The sequence below is a fragment of the Pan paniscus genome, chromosome 10 (assembly GCF_029289425.2).
Source record: "Pan paniscus chromosome 10, NHGRI_mPanPan1-v2.0_pri, whole genome shotgun sequence".
Taxonomy (NCBI): domain Eukaryota; kingdom Metazoa; phylum Chordata; class Mammalia; order Primates; family Hominidae; genus Pan; species Pan paniscus.
In genome coordinates this window covers 106,590,974-106,610,876 of record NC_073259.2, presented here as the reverse complement: position 1 = coordinate 106,610,876, position 19,903 = coordinate 106,590,974, and the positions used below count along the sequence as shown (strand labels likewise).

At 38.6% G+C, this 19,903-nt stretch overlaps 1 protein-coding gene across 5 annotated transcripts in view; it reads right to left on the bottom strand.

The window, feature by feature from the left end:
• The window catches only part of TMPO (thymopoietin), a 37,763-nt gene that overhangs the window by 8,079 nt on the left and 9,781 nt on the right, over nucleotides 1-19,903 (bottom strand). For 4 of the 5 annotated variants that reach the window (XM_008958056.5, XM_034934272.2, XM_034934273.2 and 1 more), the window contains exons 2-4: nucleotides 14,271-14,397; nucleotides 10,429-10,587; nucleotides 4,699-4,796 (exon numbers count right to left, since the gene is read on the bottom strand). In XM_008958056.5, the coding sequence (XP_008956304.1) occupies nucleotides 4,699-4,796; nucleotides 10,429-10,587; nucleotides 14,271-14,397 (384 nt within the window). Of the gene's footprint in view, nucleotides 1-4,698; nucleotides 4,797-6,634; nucleotides 9,443-10,428; nucleotides 10,588-14,270; nucleotides 14,398-19,903 lie in introns of those variants that run through there. The other variant, XM_034934270.2, reaches the window with a different exon arrangement.

The following is a 19,903-nucleotide window of genomic DNA, read 5'->3' as shown; positions in this document are numbered from 1 at the left end:
ATTTGAGAACAGTACTTTCAAACACTGCTGGTGGGAATGCAAAATGCTTCAACTCATATGCAGAGAAATGTAATGGTGAAATTACCTAGCAATTTTACTTGTACGCTTCCCCAAGATAAACTGGCAAAAAATATGCAATGACACATGCAAAATGCTGCTCCATGGTTCATCCTGGCATTATTCATTGCAACATACAGCTGAAAACAACTCAAATATTCACCAAATGGAGAGTGGTTAGATAAATTACAGTACATCCATAAAATGCAACACATAAAATGCAGTTGTACAAAGCAATGAGAAAGATGGCTACGTTCCGATATGGAGTGATCTCTAGGTTTAGGTTAAAAATGGAAATGTACAAAGCAGGCTGCATTTTATGTAAAAGGGGAGCATATAAAAATCTATATATTTACTTATATTTTTAAAAAGAAACAAAATATAAATCAAAACTTAATAAAAATGCTTATCTATAGATGGAAGGGAAAAGGACAGAAGCCAAAATTCTGACTCTACCTTATTTTGCCTACATAAAACTACATTATACTCTCAACACAATTAAAAAATAATAAAAGAAAAAGCAATCCTAGCATTAGAGAACAAAAAAACCTAACTATTAAGTTGGTGGCTGTATGACACAAAAAAATTCTTTCAAGTGACTTTAAGCACAGTGTTTTGACATTACATTCTAGTGGGATATGTCCTAAAGACAAGGAAAACAAAAGCCCAAATTGCATTTAACAGTCTTATTGTTAGTAGTAATACTGTATTATTTAGAAGCACATATATGTTGTGATACTTACATAAGTAACAACATCATTTGAAGAACCAAGATATTCAGCATAAGATAAAAATGATACAAGTATAACATAACCCAAAATTAGCCTGTATTTATAAATTTGAAATATCACCATTAATTCATGATTTACCTAGCACTACCTACTGAAAAGACCCAGAAACAATGACAACCAGTAGGAATGAACATGTCAGCATCCAAATTGTTGCTTCCAAATAGTATTATCTATTAAAAGGATCAGGGTTCCTTAGAAACATGGCTGATTCCAGGTATGACGCAGGAAGTATACATGAGCCTGGGACGTCTTACTATTCCAGAAAACAAGAAACTATCAAAGATAAATGGGGGAAGGAATTAAAAAATACAGGAACCAACTTAGTAATTCCTAATGGCTACAGATGGCACAATGTGAACATCAAAAAAGAATGATGACTGTAACTGATCATAAATTCAATACATAAAAAAACCTCAAAATAATAGACCCAGGCAATAATCATATGACAATGGCTGTTAGAACCATTAAATGAAAGGACAATGTGGATCTTTATAACAGATGGATTAATCTTTCAAAATCTAAATCAATTACTAATTTTAGCATCGCCAGAAAGACATTCTATACCTCCTAAAACGATGTCATAGGAAGGCCGCTATATCATTTAAGTATTTTTGTGAAAGAAACTGAACATGGATCTGACCAACCCTCTGGATCTGTGCCGTCCAATATGGTAGGCCACTAGCCACATATGGTCATTTAAATTTAATTTAAATTAAAATTAAAACATAGTTTCCGCCAGGCGCAGTGGCTCACGCCTGTAATCCCAGCACTTTGGGAGGCTGAGGCGGGTGGATCACCTGAGGTCGGGAGTTCGAGACCTGCCTGACCAACATGGAGAAACCCTGTCTCTACTAAAAATACAAAATTAGCCGGGCGTGGTGGCACATGCCTGTAATCCCAGCTACTCAGGAGGCTGAGGCAGGAGAATCGCTTGAACTTGGGAGGCAGAGGTTGTGGGGAGCTGAGATCACACCAACCTTGCAAAAAGAATGAAACTCTATCTCAAAAAACAAACAAACAAAAACAAAAACAACAACAACAACAAAGCAAAACAGAGTTTCTCAGCCTCACTAGTCACCATCCAAGTATTCAATAGCTAGTGGCTACTGTAACGGATAGCACAGGTATGAAAAATTTCTATCACAGAAAGGTCTACTGCATAGCCTCACTACAGATCTAACCCACTCTACAGAAAATGCAGCGTATAGAGAAGCTAATTAAATGACATAAAGAAGCAACCTAACAAATCCAGAATGTTGGGAAATTCTGTAATGGCCTGGTTTCTTCACCAAATAAATGGAGGGAAGAGAAAAAGTTACAGTGGTAACAGCTACAGACTTGAGAGAGTAAAACAACCAAAAATCAAACCGGATATGTGGATCCTGTCTGGATCCTGATTTGAACAACATAATCATAAACGAAACATTTCTGAAACTAGAGAAATTTAAACATGAATTAGATACAAATAAATTATTAATTTTATTAGGTGTGATATTGGCATTGTCACTGGAATAGCACTTATCTTTCAGAGATATATGCTAAAATGCTGACTTTTTAATGTGTGAAACAATATGTCAAAGACTGCTTTAATATACTCCAGGAAAAAGCAAAATAAAAAAAATCAAAAGCAATTTATTGCCAGGTGCGGTAGCTCATGCCTGTAATCCCAGCAATCTGGGAGGCCAAGGCGGGTGGATCACCTGAGGTCAGGAGTTCGAGACCAGCTTGGCCAACATGGTGAAACCTGGTCTCTACTAAGAATACAAAAACTAGCCGGGCATGGTGGCGGGAACCTGTAATCCCAGCTACTCAGGAGGCTGAAGCAGGAGAACTGCTTGAACCCAGGAGGCGGAGGTTGCAAGTGAGCCGAGATTGTGCCACTGCACTCCAACCTGGGCGACAGAGTGAGATTCTGTCTCAAAAAAAAAAAAAAAAAAAAAGTAATTAAAAAAGCTGGAGGGTGTGGGGTGATGAAACCAAACTGGTAAAACACTGACAACTGTGGCACATCTATGACTGGAGGGTCATTAAACTCTTCCCTCCACTCTTCTACATGTTTTAAATTTTCTGCAATAAAGCCACTGTCTAATTCTGCCTGTCATCTAAACCTACACTCCTTTGACTATTTATTCTGCCCCTCAGTTTAGATTCCTCCAACTCAATTATCCCTTAGACCATCTTTATTATTTATTTATTTATTTATTTTTGAGACAGAGTTTCGCTCTTGTTGCCCAGGCTAGAGTGCAATGGCGCGATCTCGGCTCACAGCAACCTCCGCCTCCAAGGTTCAAGCGATTCTCCTGCCTCAGCCTCCGGAGTAGCTGGGATTACAGGCATGCGCCACCATGCCCGGCTAATTCTGTATTTTTAGTAGAGACGGGGTTTCTCCATGTTGGTCAGGCTCGTCTCGAACTCCGGACCTCAGGTGATCCGCCTGCCTCGGCCTCCCAAAGTGCTGGGATTACAGGCGTGAGCCACCGCGCCCAGCCTATTTCCTTATTCTTCAGCATGCTCCTGAAGCTATTTGTTAGGACTACTACATAAAAGGGCAATAAAACATGTATTCCAGTATTTGGTTCTATGTTAACAAAATCTTCATTCATTCAATGCTCTGTACGTTCTTGTCACAAAGCTCATTTCTAACAAATCGTTCTGAAATTCAACTTATCAACTACATCAAATGAAGAGAGAGACTGACTTGCCTTAAGGAATCAAGAATAATTCCTCTAAGGATTTGATTTTAAAACAACAAACAGGCTGGGCACGGTGGCTCACACCTGTAATCCCAGCACTTTCGGAGGCCAATGCAGGTGGATCACCTGAGGTCAGGAGTTTGAGACCAGCCTGGCCAACATGGTGAAACCCCGTCTCTACTAAAAATACAAAAATTAGCTGAGCGTGGTGGCATGTGCCTGTAATCCCAGCTACTTGGGAGGCTGAGGCAGGAGAATCGCTTGAGCCCAGCAGGGTGGAGGTTGCAATGAGATGGGATCACGCCACTGCACTCCAGCCCGGGTGACAAGAGCAAAACTCCGTCACAAACAAACAAACAAACAAACAAACAAACAAAGTGACAAATAGGAGATGGAAAAGATAACCAACTAGACAAATCATCCAGCTAGACATAGCAGGGGTAAGGAAAATGACTCTAGGAATAGCTGTCTTATAAAGCATCAGCCAATCAATGCTGCATTAGTCAATAATTTGTTCTCTGTAAACAATACTAGGTTAGTCAATAATTTGTTCTCTGTAAACAATACTAGGTTAGTCAATAATTTGTTCTCTGTTCATTTATACCTATGCTTATTTTCTCCTTAGTTTCCTACATTTCCCTTTTGAAAAACTGAAACGCCTCTCCCACAATAGAAAAGGTAAATTTTCATCTGAAATAAGGAAAGAAAACTGTAGTCTTAGGACCAGACTAGCTTCTGAGTTTAGGAAAGAATCGCAGAAGACAAGACAGGCAAACATAAAATCAAAGTCAGAAATCTAGAGACAAAGACACAAATATAAAACCCTTCCATTGCCTTTTAAAGAAATTGTATCAAAAGTGTCTAGATATTTCCACCTTTTAAAATATTTCTTTCAAAACACCGTATAACTGGCTTTGAACTACATCTAGCACAGACTCAAACACAAATGAGACATTAAAAATTTGCTTTTGCTGTAATCACAGGCTACACTACTGACAAAACCCACAAAGTTTAGATTTTTAGTATCATTTAACAACAGAATTAAGTTTATTGAGCGTGCTGGAATCTGGGTGTCAACCATTAAAGGCTAAAACATGGATTAGTGTTGTCAGGAGGTTATTTATACCTGTACACGGTGATAATAAAACTAAAGATACCTGATTGTGCTCAACTCTTCTTTGCTTGAGTGTTACTGGAGTCTTTGCTCTGCCCTTTAGTGGTTCTCTCTTCTCAAGCTTGAGCTCTATTTTAGAGTCTGGAAATAACATTGGAGAAACCATTACTCTCTGAAACAGTCAATATTAACGATGACGTTATCCTAATATTAATCGGGAACCCTGGTTTTAGGCACATTAAAAGGTGAAAAACAAGTCTACTGGTAATACCTCACTAGTCCAAAATTGTTTAACTGCAATTTGTCTTGAAAACTGTTTCATTATTTATCCCATTTTTGCTTATCTCCCTTACCCTTTCATCTGACAACCACTTCTTCCTACCTATTCTCCTTTCCTTTATCTGGGACTCATAGCTTTGAACATGAAGTGAATTCAAAATGCTCCCACGAAAGCTTTTCAGTAAGAACAATTTAGATGTGGAAAAAGGCCATTTAAAATACACAATTGTTACCACTGTTTTGTCCATACAGTATACTACTACTGTACAGCAAAGGTTGACTTACTAAATTAAAATTTGGAACATAGAAGGGAAAGTTTAAAAATGAAAAAAATCCATATAGTACCAAGCTTCTATAACAATAAATAACAAGTACAATATAAAAGCTTTTTTGATGTAGTTATAAAAAACCTAGGTACAACTCAGGTAAAGAAGGAATCTTGTTCACAGAAAAATACGACCAATCACAGGTCACTTCTCGTCCCAGTCCTTATAATAAAAATAACATTTCTTTGAAAAGAAGCCAATACTTATGTACTTGTCACCATGATAGTTATTAACCTAACAACGCAAGGATATGTATTTTTTAATAGGCTTCAATATTCCAGTCTCCTAGTCTTAAATTCATCATCATTTGAAGATCTAGGTTTTGAAAAGACTGATTTTAGTTAACATCCCTGGCAGGGCATGGTGGCTCACGCTTGTAATCCCAGCACTTTGGAAGGCCGAGGTGGGCAGATCACCTGAGGTCAGCTTAAGACCATCCTGGCCAACATGGTGAAACCCCGTCTCTACTAAAAATACAAACATTAGCCAGGGTTGGTGGCAGACACCTGTAATCCCAGCTACTCAGGAGGCTAAGGCAGGAGAATTGCTTGAACCTGGGAGGCGGAGGTTGCAGCGAGCTGAGATCACACCATTGCACTCCAGCTTTGGGGGCAAGAGCGAAATTTCATTTCAAAAAAAAAAAAATCCCTTTTTGTAGACATTTATCATGGTATAGCAAAATTAGTCAGTTGTTATTTCTAAAACTTCTACTACCAAAAGCTTAAGTTAGATTACTTTCTTACTGAAGAGACAGAAAGGAAGTCAATTCTAAAGTTTTACATGAACTCTGAACTTGTGTGAAAAAGTGGTCAAGACATCTATATGTGTCTTGCTAACTTTCCAGTGTTAATACTAGTTAGTACAGAATCTATTTAATACTTGCAGGTTTCCCAAAAACGAACTGTGGTTTTTATCAAGTTAGTTTAAACAGTTCAGTCTTTATTTAGGACTAAGATTTCAAGTCCATCTCCCAACACTTCTATCAATGGATCCGTCAATGTATCTTCGTTTGGTACAACCCCCAGCAATATAAAATCTATTTTATGCTTTGTTAACTCAGAATCTAAGAACTAGAAAGCACAAAGTAAAAAAAACCATTAGTAGTGGAATAGAAATCGGTTAAACGAATAAGGTATCTGGTTACAGATTAATTCCTCTTATAAATTTAGATTCCAACAGTCAATAAAAACATGGTCCTCAAACAGAAGAAAAACCATACAATAATCAGAATATTTTCAATTATACCACTGAAATGTCAAAGTGAGTTTCAATGATGAAATGGAAAAGGGGTGTTCATATACAAATGTTTAACTTGTTGCAACTCCAAGAATAAAGCACACAGAACAACATGTTTCTGGAGACCACACAACACTGTTCAAATTTAACAACTTTATTGAATTTGCAGAAGCATTCTACAGTAATACATTTTTAAAAATCACATAGCACTCAGTAGGTACATGTATACATGTACATTTCAGAAGACAACAAATAAAATTACTCTCAGAAAGCTGCAAAGATGGACACATATAATGTAAGAATGTGGTAATGGCCAGAGGGAGTACCCAAGAGACCATATTTTATTATGCTTAAGGCTACTACTTTCCACAATACCTCTGCAGTTAAGACTCTTAACTTACAATCACAGAAATGAAAACATGATAATACACTGCTTTATACAGACATACAGATACTGGGATATAGTATAATTTCTTATGGCTTTAAAAAAAATTAATTTGCTTTTAGAGTCTATATTGCTAAACTTAACTTTCCACAAAATACAATATATCATGAAAGCAAAGTATTATTTTTTAAAAGGCCCCATTATCTGACAAAATAGATGGTGAACATGCACTATCCCAGGATATCTATTATTATCCAAAGAAGTGTTTCTCAAAGTGTGGTCCATGGTACTGGTCCATGAATTGGTTGCTACCAGTCAATGAAGAGATAAATTACTTGCATCAGAGTGTAAATCAATACATTGCTTTAGCTATTAATAAAATTTTGCTAAAAAATCAAATCCTGTCATTGACCTAAAAAGTATCTCTAGATTTAAATTCTTGTGCATGCTTATCTTGCCTGTGGATAAGTAACAGTTTGTAGACTGGTGCTTTGAGTTGCATTGATCTAGACTACTATGGTTGATGTTGCAGACATGAATAAATAACAAAGAAAAGTAAGAAAATATGAGCAAAAATATGGACAAGTTATGGAATGTGAAAAGATACTGAGATAAAAGTATCAAAAAGAACAACATCACTGTTCTGAATGTGTAACAAATGTTTAATTCCGTCCTAGGTATAAAGGAGGATGCATATTATTCTACTGAACAGTAAATACTCCTTATATCCTAATTAGAATTTTCTTAGTTTTGGAGAATTGTAAAAACGTAAGTAAAGCAGGAAACAGAAAACAACTTAGAGACTAATTTGTGATCTAGAATGCGTTAAATTGTTTGTACCAGGCTTCCTATCTACGCAAATCTTTAAAAAAGACAAGTAGTTCTACACAGGCAATTACTTTTATACTGTAATTTGATGGGTAGAAGCTTAACATTTTGTAATTAGCCCTATCTGGAAACTAAAACAACCTTAACAGAAAAGAAAATGTTGGCATAAAGTACCTGAAAGATAAGATAGATGTCTTTTTGTTCTTAATTTTACTAGTGTTTATTTCCACGCTTTTTAATTACTTTGCATACTTCTCCTCCAAATAATGTTCCACCTTTAAAGGGAGTGGAAGCCAGCTTATTCTTAGAAGCTAAATTAATTTTGCAATCCTTCAGCCAGAGGTATCGACGACCTACAGTGGAATTTCCCATGGTATGGGCAGCCATCTTCACTTCATCAAATGCAGCTTCACAAATATATGAGGCTGCATCATATGTTTTGCTCAGAATCCCAAGCGCTTGGTGGGTACGACTAGGATCTGAGCTAAGAATCTGTGCAGCTTGACTAATGTCTGCCTGCATAGCCTTAGCTACAAAGGCAGTGTGGGTTGCAATCTGCAATGCTGATGCTGCAGCTTCATATGCTCTACAGAGTGCTAAGTCCAACTGTTGATTGCAAGACTCAGTGGAGGCTGCTTGAATACCTCCTAGTGGAGTGGCTTCAGAAATAAACCCTAGGATTTCATCATCTACTTTTGGAACTGATAATATCTGTGTTGCCTCCCTGGAAGAAACTGGATATTTGCATGCCAGTGAAGGCAGCTGCCTGTCAACTTGCTGCCATTCTTCTTCAATTACTTTTAAAATAGATTCATGGAAGGGAAAAGATAGTTCTGAGGCATCTATTTTATCATGCTGTGATTGCTTAGCCACTTCTAGACCTAAGGTAGTGAGAGAATGAGAGACAACAGTTTTGGCAAAAGAAGACATCAGTTCGGATCCAGGTATGTTCTGAAATGCCAAAAAGGAACCTGAATCCCTTTCCTCCACTGACTTCTCACTCAGTCTAGGGACTTTTCGTGGAGAAGACAGGAATTCAGTTTCTTGAAACTTAGACTGATCAATTCTCTTCTGTATGTTTTCTACATCCAGTGGGGGCATAGAGTTAGAAGTTCCAGGCAAACTACCTACCCCACCCTGGACCAACAGAGAATTGACATAGTCTCTGATTGCCTGGGCAAGTGGCGGAGAAATTAGTTGTGAGCTCTCAGACTCTTCTAGTGCTTTCCTTTTACTGGAGAGAGGCGATTGATCTGAAATATGGGACCTCTCAGGACATAATGGTTGAATTCCACTTTTCTCTCTACCGCAAATATTTTCTACTATGTCTTTATAGTAACCAGTGGTGGTTTCTTTAATCAGTGAAGGAGAAGCTGCAGTAGAGACCAACATGGCACTGTGTTCAGGCTGAGAAGATGACGAAGAACTTTTCTCTAAACACCTATCATGGCTAGACTTGCATGAAATAAACAAATTCCTTTCAGAGGCTAACTTCTGCAACTGTCCCCTGCCAGGCAAGTTTGTGGCAACAAGAGGCTCCCTAGGTAGGTCTCCCTTAGAAGTATGTACTTTCTTAGCTGCCTGTAGTTCGGTACTGCCCAAAGGAGGACGGGTGGAGATTTCAGGAAAAGAAATACCCTGAAAAAATCCACCACCAGAGGGAGTAGTTCCAAGTTCAGAAAAAGGAACAATATCCCTAGTGGACTTCACTTTCTTGTGTTCTTTCTTCTTTCCTGTAGAGGCAAAAGAGGCAGGAAGTTTAAGCATTACCTGTGTTTGAGCTGATTTTATTCTTTGCCTCTTTGCTAAAAATAGTGCTGTCAAAGGAAAAGACTCTATAATTTCATATTCTGAACTAATCTGCCAGATTTGCCCTGGTAGACAAAGCTTATTGAGATATAAACAATCTGGATCAAAATAAATAATCACAAGTCATATTAATTAAAAGTTTACAAAAATCAAGTTGTACTTATAATTTTTAAAGGACATTTATTTCACATACTATCCTTAAAAAATATTTAAACATCATGATCAAATTTTAAGATACTATACAGTCTACTAAAAATATAGTCAAAATATTTGCTTTAAAGTTGCCCTGAGGTCAGATTAACAAAAACTGCTAACAATTTAAATGCCTATCAATAGAGAACAGAGAAAATATGCCATATTTAAATGCTACCACTATGTATTAATTATGAAGAATAAACAGGTATGTAATTAACAGGATTAGATTTCAAAAATAATGGAGTAAGAAAAAGCAAGTGATAAGATTTAGCATACTGTTTATATAAATTTTTTATTCTTAAAGTATAAAATAATACCATGTATTAGACAGATGTGTATGTGAAATATAAAACTTGAAAGACAGGCATTGAATTAATAATAGTAGTTACTTCTGTGGAGGTGATAGGTACAGGTAAGTACGAGGAACTTTGCCTTTACTTCTAATACTTTATTCTCTCAGAAAAATGAGATTTGTAGCAAAAAAGACAAAGTTAACTTGCAATTTCAGGTGATGGAAAATTATGAATTTGTACTATGTTGCTTCTTAGAATTTTCAATAAAAAGTATTTAAATCAAATTACAGAATTACTCTAATGACACGAATAAAATTTGTGTATCTTGCCAATATTGTTTTAAATTTTACTTTCTTCATGGTCACTGAATTTTGAGTGTGAAAAAATTACGTACATTTGATTAACATCATTTAAAATTTTACCTTCTTCATTGTCACTGTATCTGTCAGAATCATTACTTCCATTCTGCCTTGTATTTTCTGCTGAAGAAGAAATTGTTGGCAGAGGAGTAGAAGATCTTGATTCTGTTCCTTGTTCCCTCAGTTTCAAAAGCTTTTTCTCATATAGCTTCCTGGTTGTTCCTGGATTAAGGCAGAACTTGCTTTAGTACCTGTATTGTTTCATTTAGGATGCAGCTCAGACACTATCTTCAGCAACATTTTAAGCTATTTTCACTCTTTATTTTTCTAAACTCAAGTTCTTAAAAAAAAAAAATACCATATAATGCGGCCAGACATAGTGGCTCACGACTGTAAACCCACCACTTTGGGAGGCCGAGGCGGGTGCATTACTTGAGGTCAGGAGTTCGAGACCAGCCTGGCCAACACAGGGAAACTATCTCTACTAAAAATACAAAAATTAGCCGGGCATGGTGGCACACGCCTGTGATCCCAGCTACTTGGGAGGCTGAGACAGGAGAATCACTTGAAATTGGAAGGCAGAGGTTGCAGTGAGCTGAGATCGCACCATTGTCCAGCTGGGAGAGGAAGTAAGATGCTGTCTTTAAAAAAAAAAAAAAAAAAAAAAAAAAAAAAAAAAAAAAAAAAAAAGGACGTGGTGGCTGATGCCTGTAATCCCAGCACTTCCAGAGGCCAAGGCGGGTGGATCACCTAAGGTCAGCAGTTCAAGACAAGCCTGACCAACATGGTGAAACCTAGCCTCTACCACAAATACAAAAAATTAGCTGGGCCTGGTGGTGGGCGCCTGTAATCCCAGCCACTCAGGAAGCTGAGGCAGGAGAACTGAACCCAGGAGATGGAGGTTGCGGTGAGCTGATATCGCACCACTGCATTCCACACAACTATATAATGCACTCTTTTTACAACAGGTGGTTTTTTGGGAAATGACATTTCTTTTAATAGCATGAAATACATAGTAGATTAATACAGGCCTTTCTATAGACCATCTACTGAAAAGCCATGTATGACTATCTTTGACTGAAGTCTTGCATTTATTTTCTCTACTACTACGTAATAGTACTTGCCAAGGTAGAAAAATCACATGTAAGCGGATTGTACCTCTATGAAAAATAACTATGATTAAACTTCCACAACTCTAAGACATTAATATGCCTGTATTCAGTTATGGGGAAAAGAAAAGTTCTATTAAATCAGATTTAAATATAACAACTTTGCAGTTAAAATGACCTTTTATGGAAAACACATATCACAAAGCAAAATTGATTACAAATTCTTAATACATTTGAACATCAGTGACAGTTTAAAACCAAAATAGATTTTGTTTTACATTAACTGTATTATCTTTCCTTAACTCCGGTAAGATGAGCAAAATGATAATGGATATTTTTTAGAAGCAACATGTGTCCAGAAATGTTATATAAATAGCCTTAAGATGAACAGGTCATACATCAACATATAATTTAATGTATGCTGATATTATAACACACATTTTTCAGTGTCTCCCTTTTGGAATTTCTTTTTTTTTTGAGACAAGGTCTTGCTCTGTTGCCCAGGCTGCAGTGCAGTGGTGCGATCATAGCTCACTGCAACCCTGAACTTGTGGGCTTATGCAATCCTCCCACCTTTGCCTCCTGAGTAGCTGGGACTACAAGTGTGCACTACATGCCTGGCTACTTTTTTTTTTTTAAATAGAGACAAGGTTTCACTATGTTGTCCAGGCTGCTCTTCAACTCCTGAACTCAAGCAATTCCACCACCTTGGCCTCCCAAAGTGTTGGGATTACAGGCATGAACTACCATGCCCAGGCCTTTTAGAACTTTAAACAAAAACATTTTTTAAAAGTGTTATGTATCTGTTGGTACTTGTATATGAATAAGCTTATGATTATTTGGAAGCAGCTTATACATTAAAACAAAATATTCTAAATCTTTATTTGCAACTATACCTATAGCAAAACCTACCAAATCTCTAGTGTCCACAATTTTAGGTAACTTAGAAGATCAAGACCAGATGCAGTGACTCATGCCTGTAATCCTAGGACTTAGGGAGGCCTAGGTGGGAGGACTGCTTGAGCCCAGGAGTTCAAGACCACCCTGGGCAATATAGTGTGCCCCCATCCCTACAAAAACTACAAAAATTAGCTGGGAATGGTGGCACATGCCTGTGTTCCCAGCTACTTGAGAGGCTGAGGTGGGACTGCTTGAGCCTAAGCTGAGGCTGCAGTAAGCCATGACTGTGCCACTGCACTCCAGCGTGGACAACAGAGCAAAGACCTTGTCAAAAAAAAAAAAAAAAAAAAAAATTAAAATGGAATTTTCTCATCTTGAGGTTATTGCTAAGACCCTCCAAAACTAAGGCATAATCAACACTGCAAAATCTTCATCACCTAAAAGTAATCCAACGATGGAAATCCAGTGTATTTAGTCCTAGGTTTTTGTTTTTTAAGGGTATAATTCTTCAATTCCAATCAAGATAGGACTTTCAAAAGGGTACTTTTAATGATAAATGAAAAAGGGGCTCAGCGCGGTGGCTCACACCTGTAATCCCAGCACTTTGGGAGCCTGAGGTGGGTGGTATCACCTGAGGTCAGGAGTTTCAGACCAGCCTGGCCAACATGGCAAAACCCCATCTCTACTAAAAATATAAAAATTAGCCAGGCATGGTGGCAGGTGCCTGTAATCCCAGCTATTCGGGAAGCTGAGGCTGGAGAACTGCTTGAACCTGGGAGGCAGAGGTTGCAGTGAGCCAAGATCACACCATTGTACTCTAGCCTGGGCAACAAGAGCGAAACCCCGTCTCAAAAAAAAAAATAGGGTACTAGGCTAGGAATTTAATAACTTCATTAAGAAGAAGTCTGTCACTAACTCACTTTTTCTTTTTCCCTTATTTATTTTTTTTGAGACAGGGTCTTGCTCCACTGCCCCTGGCTGAAATACAGTAGCCATCACGGCTCACTGCAACCTTGACTTCCCCCCACCATCTCAAGCAATCCTCCTGCCTCAGCCTCCTAAGTAGCTGGGACAATAGATTTGTGACACCACACCCTGCTAATTTTAAAATTTTCTGCAGAGATGGGATCTCCCTATGTTGCTCATGCTGGTCTTGAACTCCTGGGCACAAGCAATCCTCCCATCTTGGCCTCCCATAGTGTTGGGATTACAGGTGTGAGCTACTCCGCCCGGCCATTAACTCATTTATTTGGGCAAATTTGCCCAGCTATGTTACCTCAGATTTTCCTCAACTGTCATACAAGACCCACGTCTCAGCAGAAGTACGATATAAGTGGCCAGGCACAGTGGCTCACACCTGTAATCCCAGCACTTTGGGAGGCCGAGGCAGGCGGATCACAAGGTCAGGAGATCGAGACCATCCTCGCTAACACGGTGAAATCCCATCTCTACTGAAAAATACAAAAAATTAGCCAGGCGTGGCAGCGGGCGCCTGTAGTCCCAGCTACTCAGGAGGCTGAGGCAGGAGAATGGCATGAACCCGGGAGGCAGAGCTTGCAGGGAGCCGAGATCGCGTCACTGCACTACAGCCTGGGCGACAGAGCAAGACTCCGTCTCAAAAAAACAAAAAACAAAACAAAACCAAAAAAAAAAAAAGTACGATATAAGCACCATATAAAACAATCTCAACAATAGAGGTAATTTTGGAGATTATCTAATTCAATCCTCTCATTTTATTTCACTCATTTACAGTCAAAGAAACACAGGTTCTGCTGATAACAAATGATTAATGACAAACCAGTCCTTGGAACCTAAACTGCTAAACAAAAAGGAGAAAATAATTTGGGGGTCCTGCTTCAGAGAAAAGATACTGTATTTGAAATTTTATCAACTTACCCACAATAGGACCAGGATTCACTCCGTATTTCACAAGCTGATCCAAAAGATCTTCATTAGTGAGCTCTGTTACATCTAGATCATCTTTATCTTCTTGTCTGGGCTTATCAGTTTTTTTTGTGGCTTTCTGTAAACAAAGTCCAGTAATCATTTCCATATGAATTAAAGTGTTCACTTACTAGATAATAACCTGTATAACATAAACATGCAAACTCACTACCAAATTGGTTTATAGTAATATTAGGCCTTAGCAATTCAATTAAATTAAGAGCAACTCATTATTGGAGAACACTTTCTAAGTTGAACTGTAATCATACAAACCGCACAGCCAAGTAAGTAACTTAAAGACATTGTTGTTAAAATAGTCCATTTTGGATTACCTATCTAAAAGAGATAGTAATGGCATCAAAAATGCAAGAGCAACTAAAAGTAAAACTGACTTTGGATAACATTTTCTTTTAAATAACCTTTTTTTTTTTTTTTTTTTTTAATGATACAGGGTCTAGCTATGTCACCCGGGCTGGAGTACAGTGGCTCCATCTCAGCTCACTGCAACCCCCACCTCCCAGGCTGAAGCGATCTTCGCACCTCAGTCTCCCAAATAGCTGGGACTACAGGTGCGCACCACCACCCTTGGCTTTTTGCCTGTGGGTTTTTTTTTTTTTTTTGTAGAGATGGGGTTTTTGCCATGTTGCCCAGGCTGGTCTCAAACTCCTGAACTCAAGTGATCAGCCCACCTTGGCCTCCCAAAGTGTTAGGATTACAGTTGTAAACCACCGCACACAGCCTAAATAACCAAAAATTATATTTCATTTCTTAAAGCATATAACTCCAATGGCAACGGAAACAGATCAGCATGAACCATGCAAAGTAAAGCCAGACTGGGCTTAAAATTTTTCATCTAAATGATCATGAATGCTACTAACTTTTTGATAATCCTTAAAAATTTAAATTAATCCAGGAAAGTTTAAGACTTTACCATACAGGCTTACACTTAGATACATATATAGAAATGATTTTCTTTTCTTTTTCTTTTTTTTTTGGAGATGGAGTCTCGCTCTGTTGCCAGGCTGGAGCGCAGCGGTGCAATCTCGGCTCACTGCAACCTCCGCCTCCCGGGTTCAAGCGATTCTCCTGCCTCAGCCTCCTGAGTAGCTGGGAGTACAGGTGTGCGCCACCACGCCCAGCTAATTTTTGTACTTTTAGTAGAGACGGGGTTCAACATGTTGGCCAGAATGGTCTCGATCTCTTGACCTCGTGATCCGCCCACCTCAGCCTCCCAAAGTGCTGGGATTACAGGCGTGAGCCACTGCGCCCGGCCAGAAATGATTTTCTTTAAACAGCATATGAGAACTTAAGAAGGCCAAATGAATACAGTTGGCTCTCCATTCTCCCAAATGAATACAGTTGGGTTCCGCATATGTGAATGCAACCAACCACAGGTCAAAAATACTTGGGGAAAAAAAAGACAATACGACAATAAAAACACAAATAAAAATACAGTATAACAACTATTTACATAGCACTTACATTGTATTAGGCGTTGTAAGTAATCTAGAGATGATCTGAAGTATAAGGGAGGATGTGTGTAGGTTACTACACCACTTTATATTAAGGGACTTACTAAAGCATCCCCAGAGTTTGATATCCATGGCCGGGTCCTGGAACCAATCTCCACCCCAAGGATAGGAGACAGGACTGTAAACTCCTTGTAACACAGTTATTTTAGTAGCTAGTTTATGACTTAGGAAGGAAATCTGACAGACTTCATGGTTAAATTATCACCTGTGACACAGTTTAGTCACCAGATTAACTTCTGTACCACCAGTTTACTAAAAATAGTCAAAATAACTTGAAACAAACTGAGGGAAAATTTGAAAGTTTTAAAATTAATTTCTACACAGGCAGTATTTACTGGAAAAACTATAAATTTCCAAGGTTGAACAAATAAAAAGGAAGCAAAAGTACGGATACCTTTTAAGGCTGTGGCAAACAGCCTGACAAGTGCCTCAGTGATCACAGAAAAAACATCAGAGTACTGAACAAAAAAATGGCTAATTAAACAATGGCAACATCAAAGTAAATTTTACGAAAAAGGCTAAAATTATCAAGTTGTATGGAATGCTCACTTTCCAATAATATTAGGGGGAAAAAATCAGTCATGATTTGACTATGTACTGGAATTCCTGTTTTTAACAAAAATGTTCTGACCTAGAATTGTCAGGCTCAAATCAAATCTTTTTTTTTTTTTTTTTTTTGAGACTGTGCCTCACTCTTATCCAGGCTGGAGTGCAGTGGCGCAAACTTGGCTCACTGCAACCTCTGCATCCGAGGTCCAAGTGATTCTCCTGCCTCAGCCTCCTGAGTAGCTGGGATTACAGGTGTGCACCACCACGCCCGGCTAATTTTTGTATTTTTAGTAGAGACGGGGTTTCAGCATGTTGGCCAGGCTGGTCTTTAACTCCTGACCCCAAATGTTATGCCCGCCTGAGCCTCCCAAAGTGCTAGGATTACGGGCGTGAGCCATGGAACCTGGCCTGAAATACTTCAAATAAAGCAAGATATGAGAAATTCTTTTTAAAAAGCTGCTAATGGCTAATCATTCTATAATCAGAAGCCAAAAAACCTTCACCAAAAAAATAGCTGCTCATAAGAACAATTATGTCAACTTACGAGAAATCTTAAATAGACGGCTGTGGAGAGTTACAGTGAGAGTACTTTTAGCAGGCTTTAATTCACATACATTGCACTGACCTAGAACTGTCAGGCTCATATCTGGAAGCAACCCACACCATAATATCCAAATAGTTGCCTAGGGTCTAAGAGTTCTAAGACTTATTTCTTTCAAGAAAAGATTTAATCAAACAAACTTAATCCTATGTTACTGACTTACTCAAATTTTCCAAAAAGTGCAGTCAGGTAGTACAGAAAAACTAAATAATGCTTAAAATAAAAATAAAACATGGAAAAACAATCAATCAGGTTCAAATTATTTGTACATAATCCCCACTACCACGAGAATGTTCAAATTTACTATCAATAAAACATCCAGGAAATTCCAACTTTTCAAACCCGCCTGAGAGGTTTTCAAGAAATCTCTTTGGGCCAGGTGCGGTGGCTCATGCCTGTAATCCCAGCACTTTGGGAGACCAAGGCGGGTGGATCACTGGAAGTCAGGAGTTCGAGATCAGCATGGCCAACATGGCGAAACCCCGTCTCTATTAAAAATGCAAAAATTAGCCGGGTGTGGTGGCACATGCCTGTAATCCCAGCTACTTGGGAAGCTGAGGCAGGAGAATTGCTTGAACCTGGGAGGCGGAGGTTGCAGTGAGTCGACATCATGCCACTGCACTCCAGCCCGGGTGATAGAGCAAGACTCTGTCTCAAAAAAAATCTTAACTCTTTTTTTTTTTTTCTTTTTCAAGGTGGAGTCTCTTAACTCTCTCGCCCAGGCTGGAGTGCAGTAGCGCCATCTTGCCTTGCTGCAACCTTCTGCCTCCCAGGTTCAAGCAACTCTCCTGCCTCAGCCTCCTGAGTATCTGGGACTACAGGTGCATGCCACCACGCCCAGCTAATTTTTGTACTTTTAGTAGAGACAGGGTTTCACCATTTTGGCCAGGCTAGTCTCAAACTCCTGAGCTTGTGATTTGCCCACCTCAGCCTTCCAAAGAGCTGGGATTACAGGCGTGAGCCACAGCACCCAGCCCAAAATCTTAACTCTTGTTACCTCTATTTGGAAAGGTCTTACCCATTTCTGATTCTTCACCTTGGGCCAGATAATCTGTTTGTAATTGTGTAGCCCAGGTGATCTGGATGCAGCATTGAGGCAAGCAACAGAAAGCAGACGCACTATCATCCTCATATTCTTATTCCAAGCATCTAAACATTTCTAAAAAGACTGATACAGGAATAGCCCCCTGATAAATGTTTTGTCAAATCTGGGGAAGGAAAAAGTAATTTATTTTTGAAAATCCATTTCTTATTAGAAATAACAGGCCTATCAAATCTAAGTAAAAACCAATTCTCAGCAGTGGCTCATGTCTGTAATTCTAGCACTTTGGGAGGCCGAGGAGGGAGGATCTTCCGTTGAGGTCAGGAGTTTGAGACCAGCCTGGCCAACACGGTGAAACCCCATCTCTACTAAAAATACAAAAATTAGCCAGGTGTGATGGCACACGCCTATAGTCCTAGCTACTCGGCAGGCTGAGGCTGGAGAATCACTTGAATTGGGGAGGCGGAGATTGCAGCGAGCCAAGATTGCGCCACTGCACTCCAGCCTGGGTGATAAGGCCAGACTTCACCTAAAGAAAAGAAAGAAAGAAAGAAAGAAAGAAAATCAATTATATTTCCTTCAAACATAATGAAAAACATCAGCTGAACAAAGATATCTTAAATAAGTGACCAACGAATCTACATAAAGTAAGTCAGATAAATTAAAACCAAAAACGTGATTTTTTTTTTTTTTTGAGATGGAGCCTCACTCTGTTGCCCAGGTTAGAGTGCAGTGGCATGCCCTCCATCTCCCAGGTTCAAGAGATTCTCCTGCCTCAGCCTCCCAAGCAGCTGAAATTACAAGCGCGCAACACCATACCCGACTAACTAATTTTTGTATTTTTAGAAGAGACAGGATTTCACCATGTTGGCCAGGCTGGTCTCGAATTCCTGACCTCAGGTGATCCATCTGCCTCGGCCTCCCAAAGTGCTGGGATTACAGGTGTGAGCCACTACGCACAGTCAAACATGTGATTTTTAATCTGTCAGGAAAAAAGTTCCAGAAAAGTGATGTCATTTTATAAATCTCAGATTTAATAAGGATAAAAAATTAGGAGACAGTGTGCTGTACATGATTAGCAGTTTCAGTCAGGAAAAAGGAAGCATCAGTTGCATTAAATTCTGCCTCCAGAAAGCTTTGTTCCTTTAAGTAGATCACTTAAGAGTTTCACTCAAAAATAGTACCTACTATGCTACCCGATGATCTCTAACGTATTTTTCAACTTTAAAACCCAACAGCTCTATGATATCACCGATGAGCTCCTCTAATTCCTTTAATCTCTACCTCTAGTATAAAGATGCTGAACCATAACAATATATTCTAGTGGGCACTTATTATGTATTACGTCCTGAGTTGTGTTCCAAGTGTCTTTGCATTAACTTACAGAGTCCTAAAAATCTATGGAATAAAATGCTAATATCCCCATCTGACAACTCAGAAAACTGAGGTTCAAGCATGCACTTCACTGACTCAGGAAATCTGCATGCTATGATATACATGTCACTTTCACTTATCTACCTTATTCGTTTCCCAAAATTATATTTTAGTAACATTGCACTATATTGCCCCGACATTAAAGACAAAAATTCAGAAATCATTTAATAGCTATTAATTACTAAGCACTAGACACTTCACATATGCAATGGCATGTACTCCTCAATCTGATTAAGTAGCTATTAGGTTATTCCTCTATTTCAGGTGTAAATAGAGGATCTTAGATTAAGACACTGTTCAGTGTCATATGAGTAAGTGGCAGACCTGGAATTTGAATCTATAACTCTATTATTCACAAGTCTGTAAACTTAACATCTTATTATACAGTGGTGGTCAATTTGTGATTTAATTAACATTTCCTATTGGT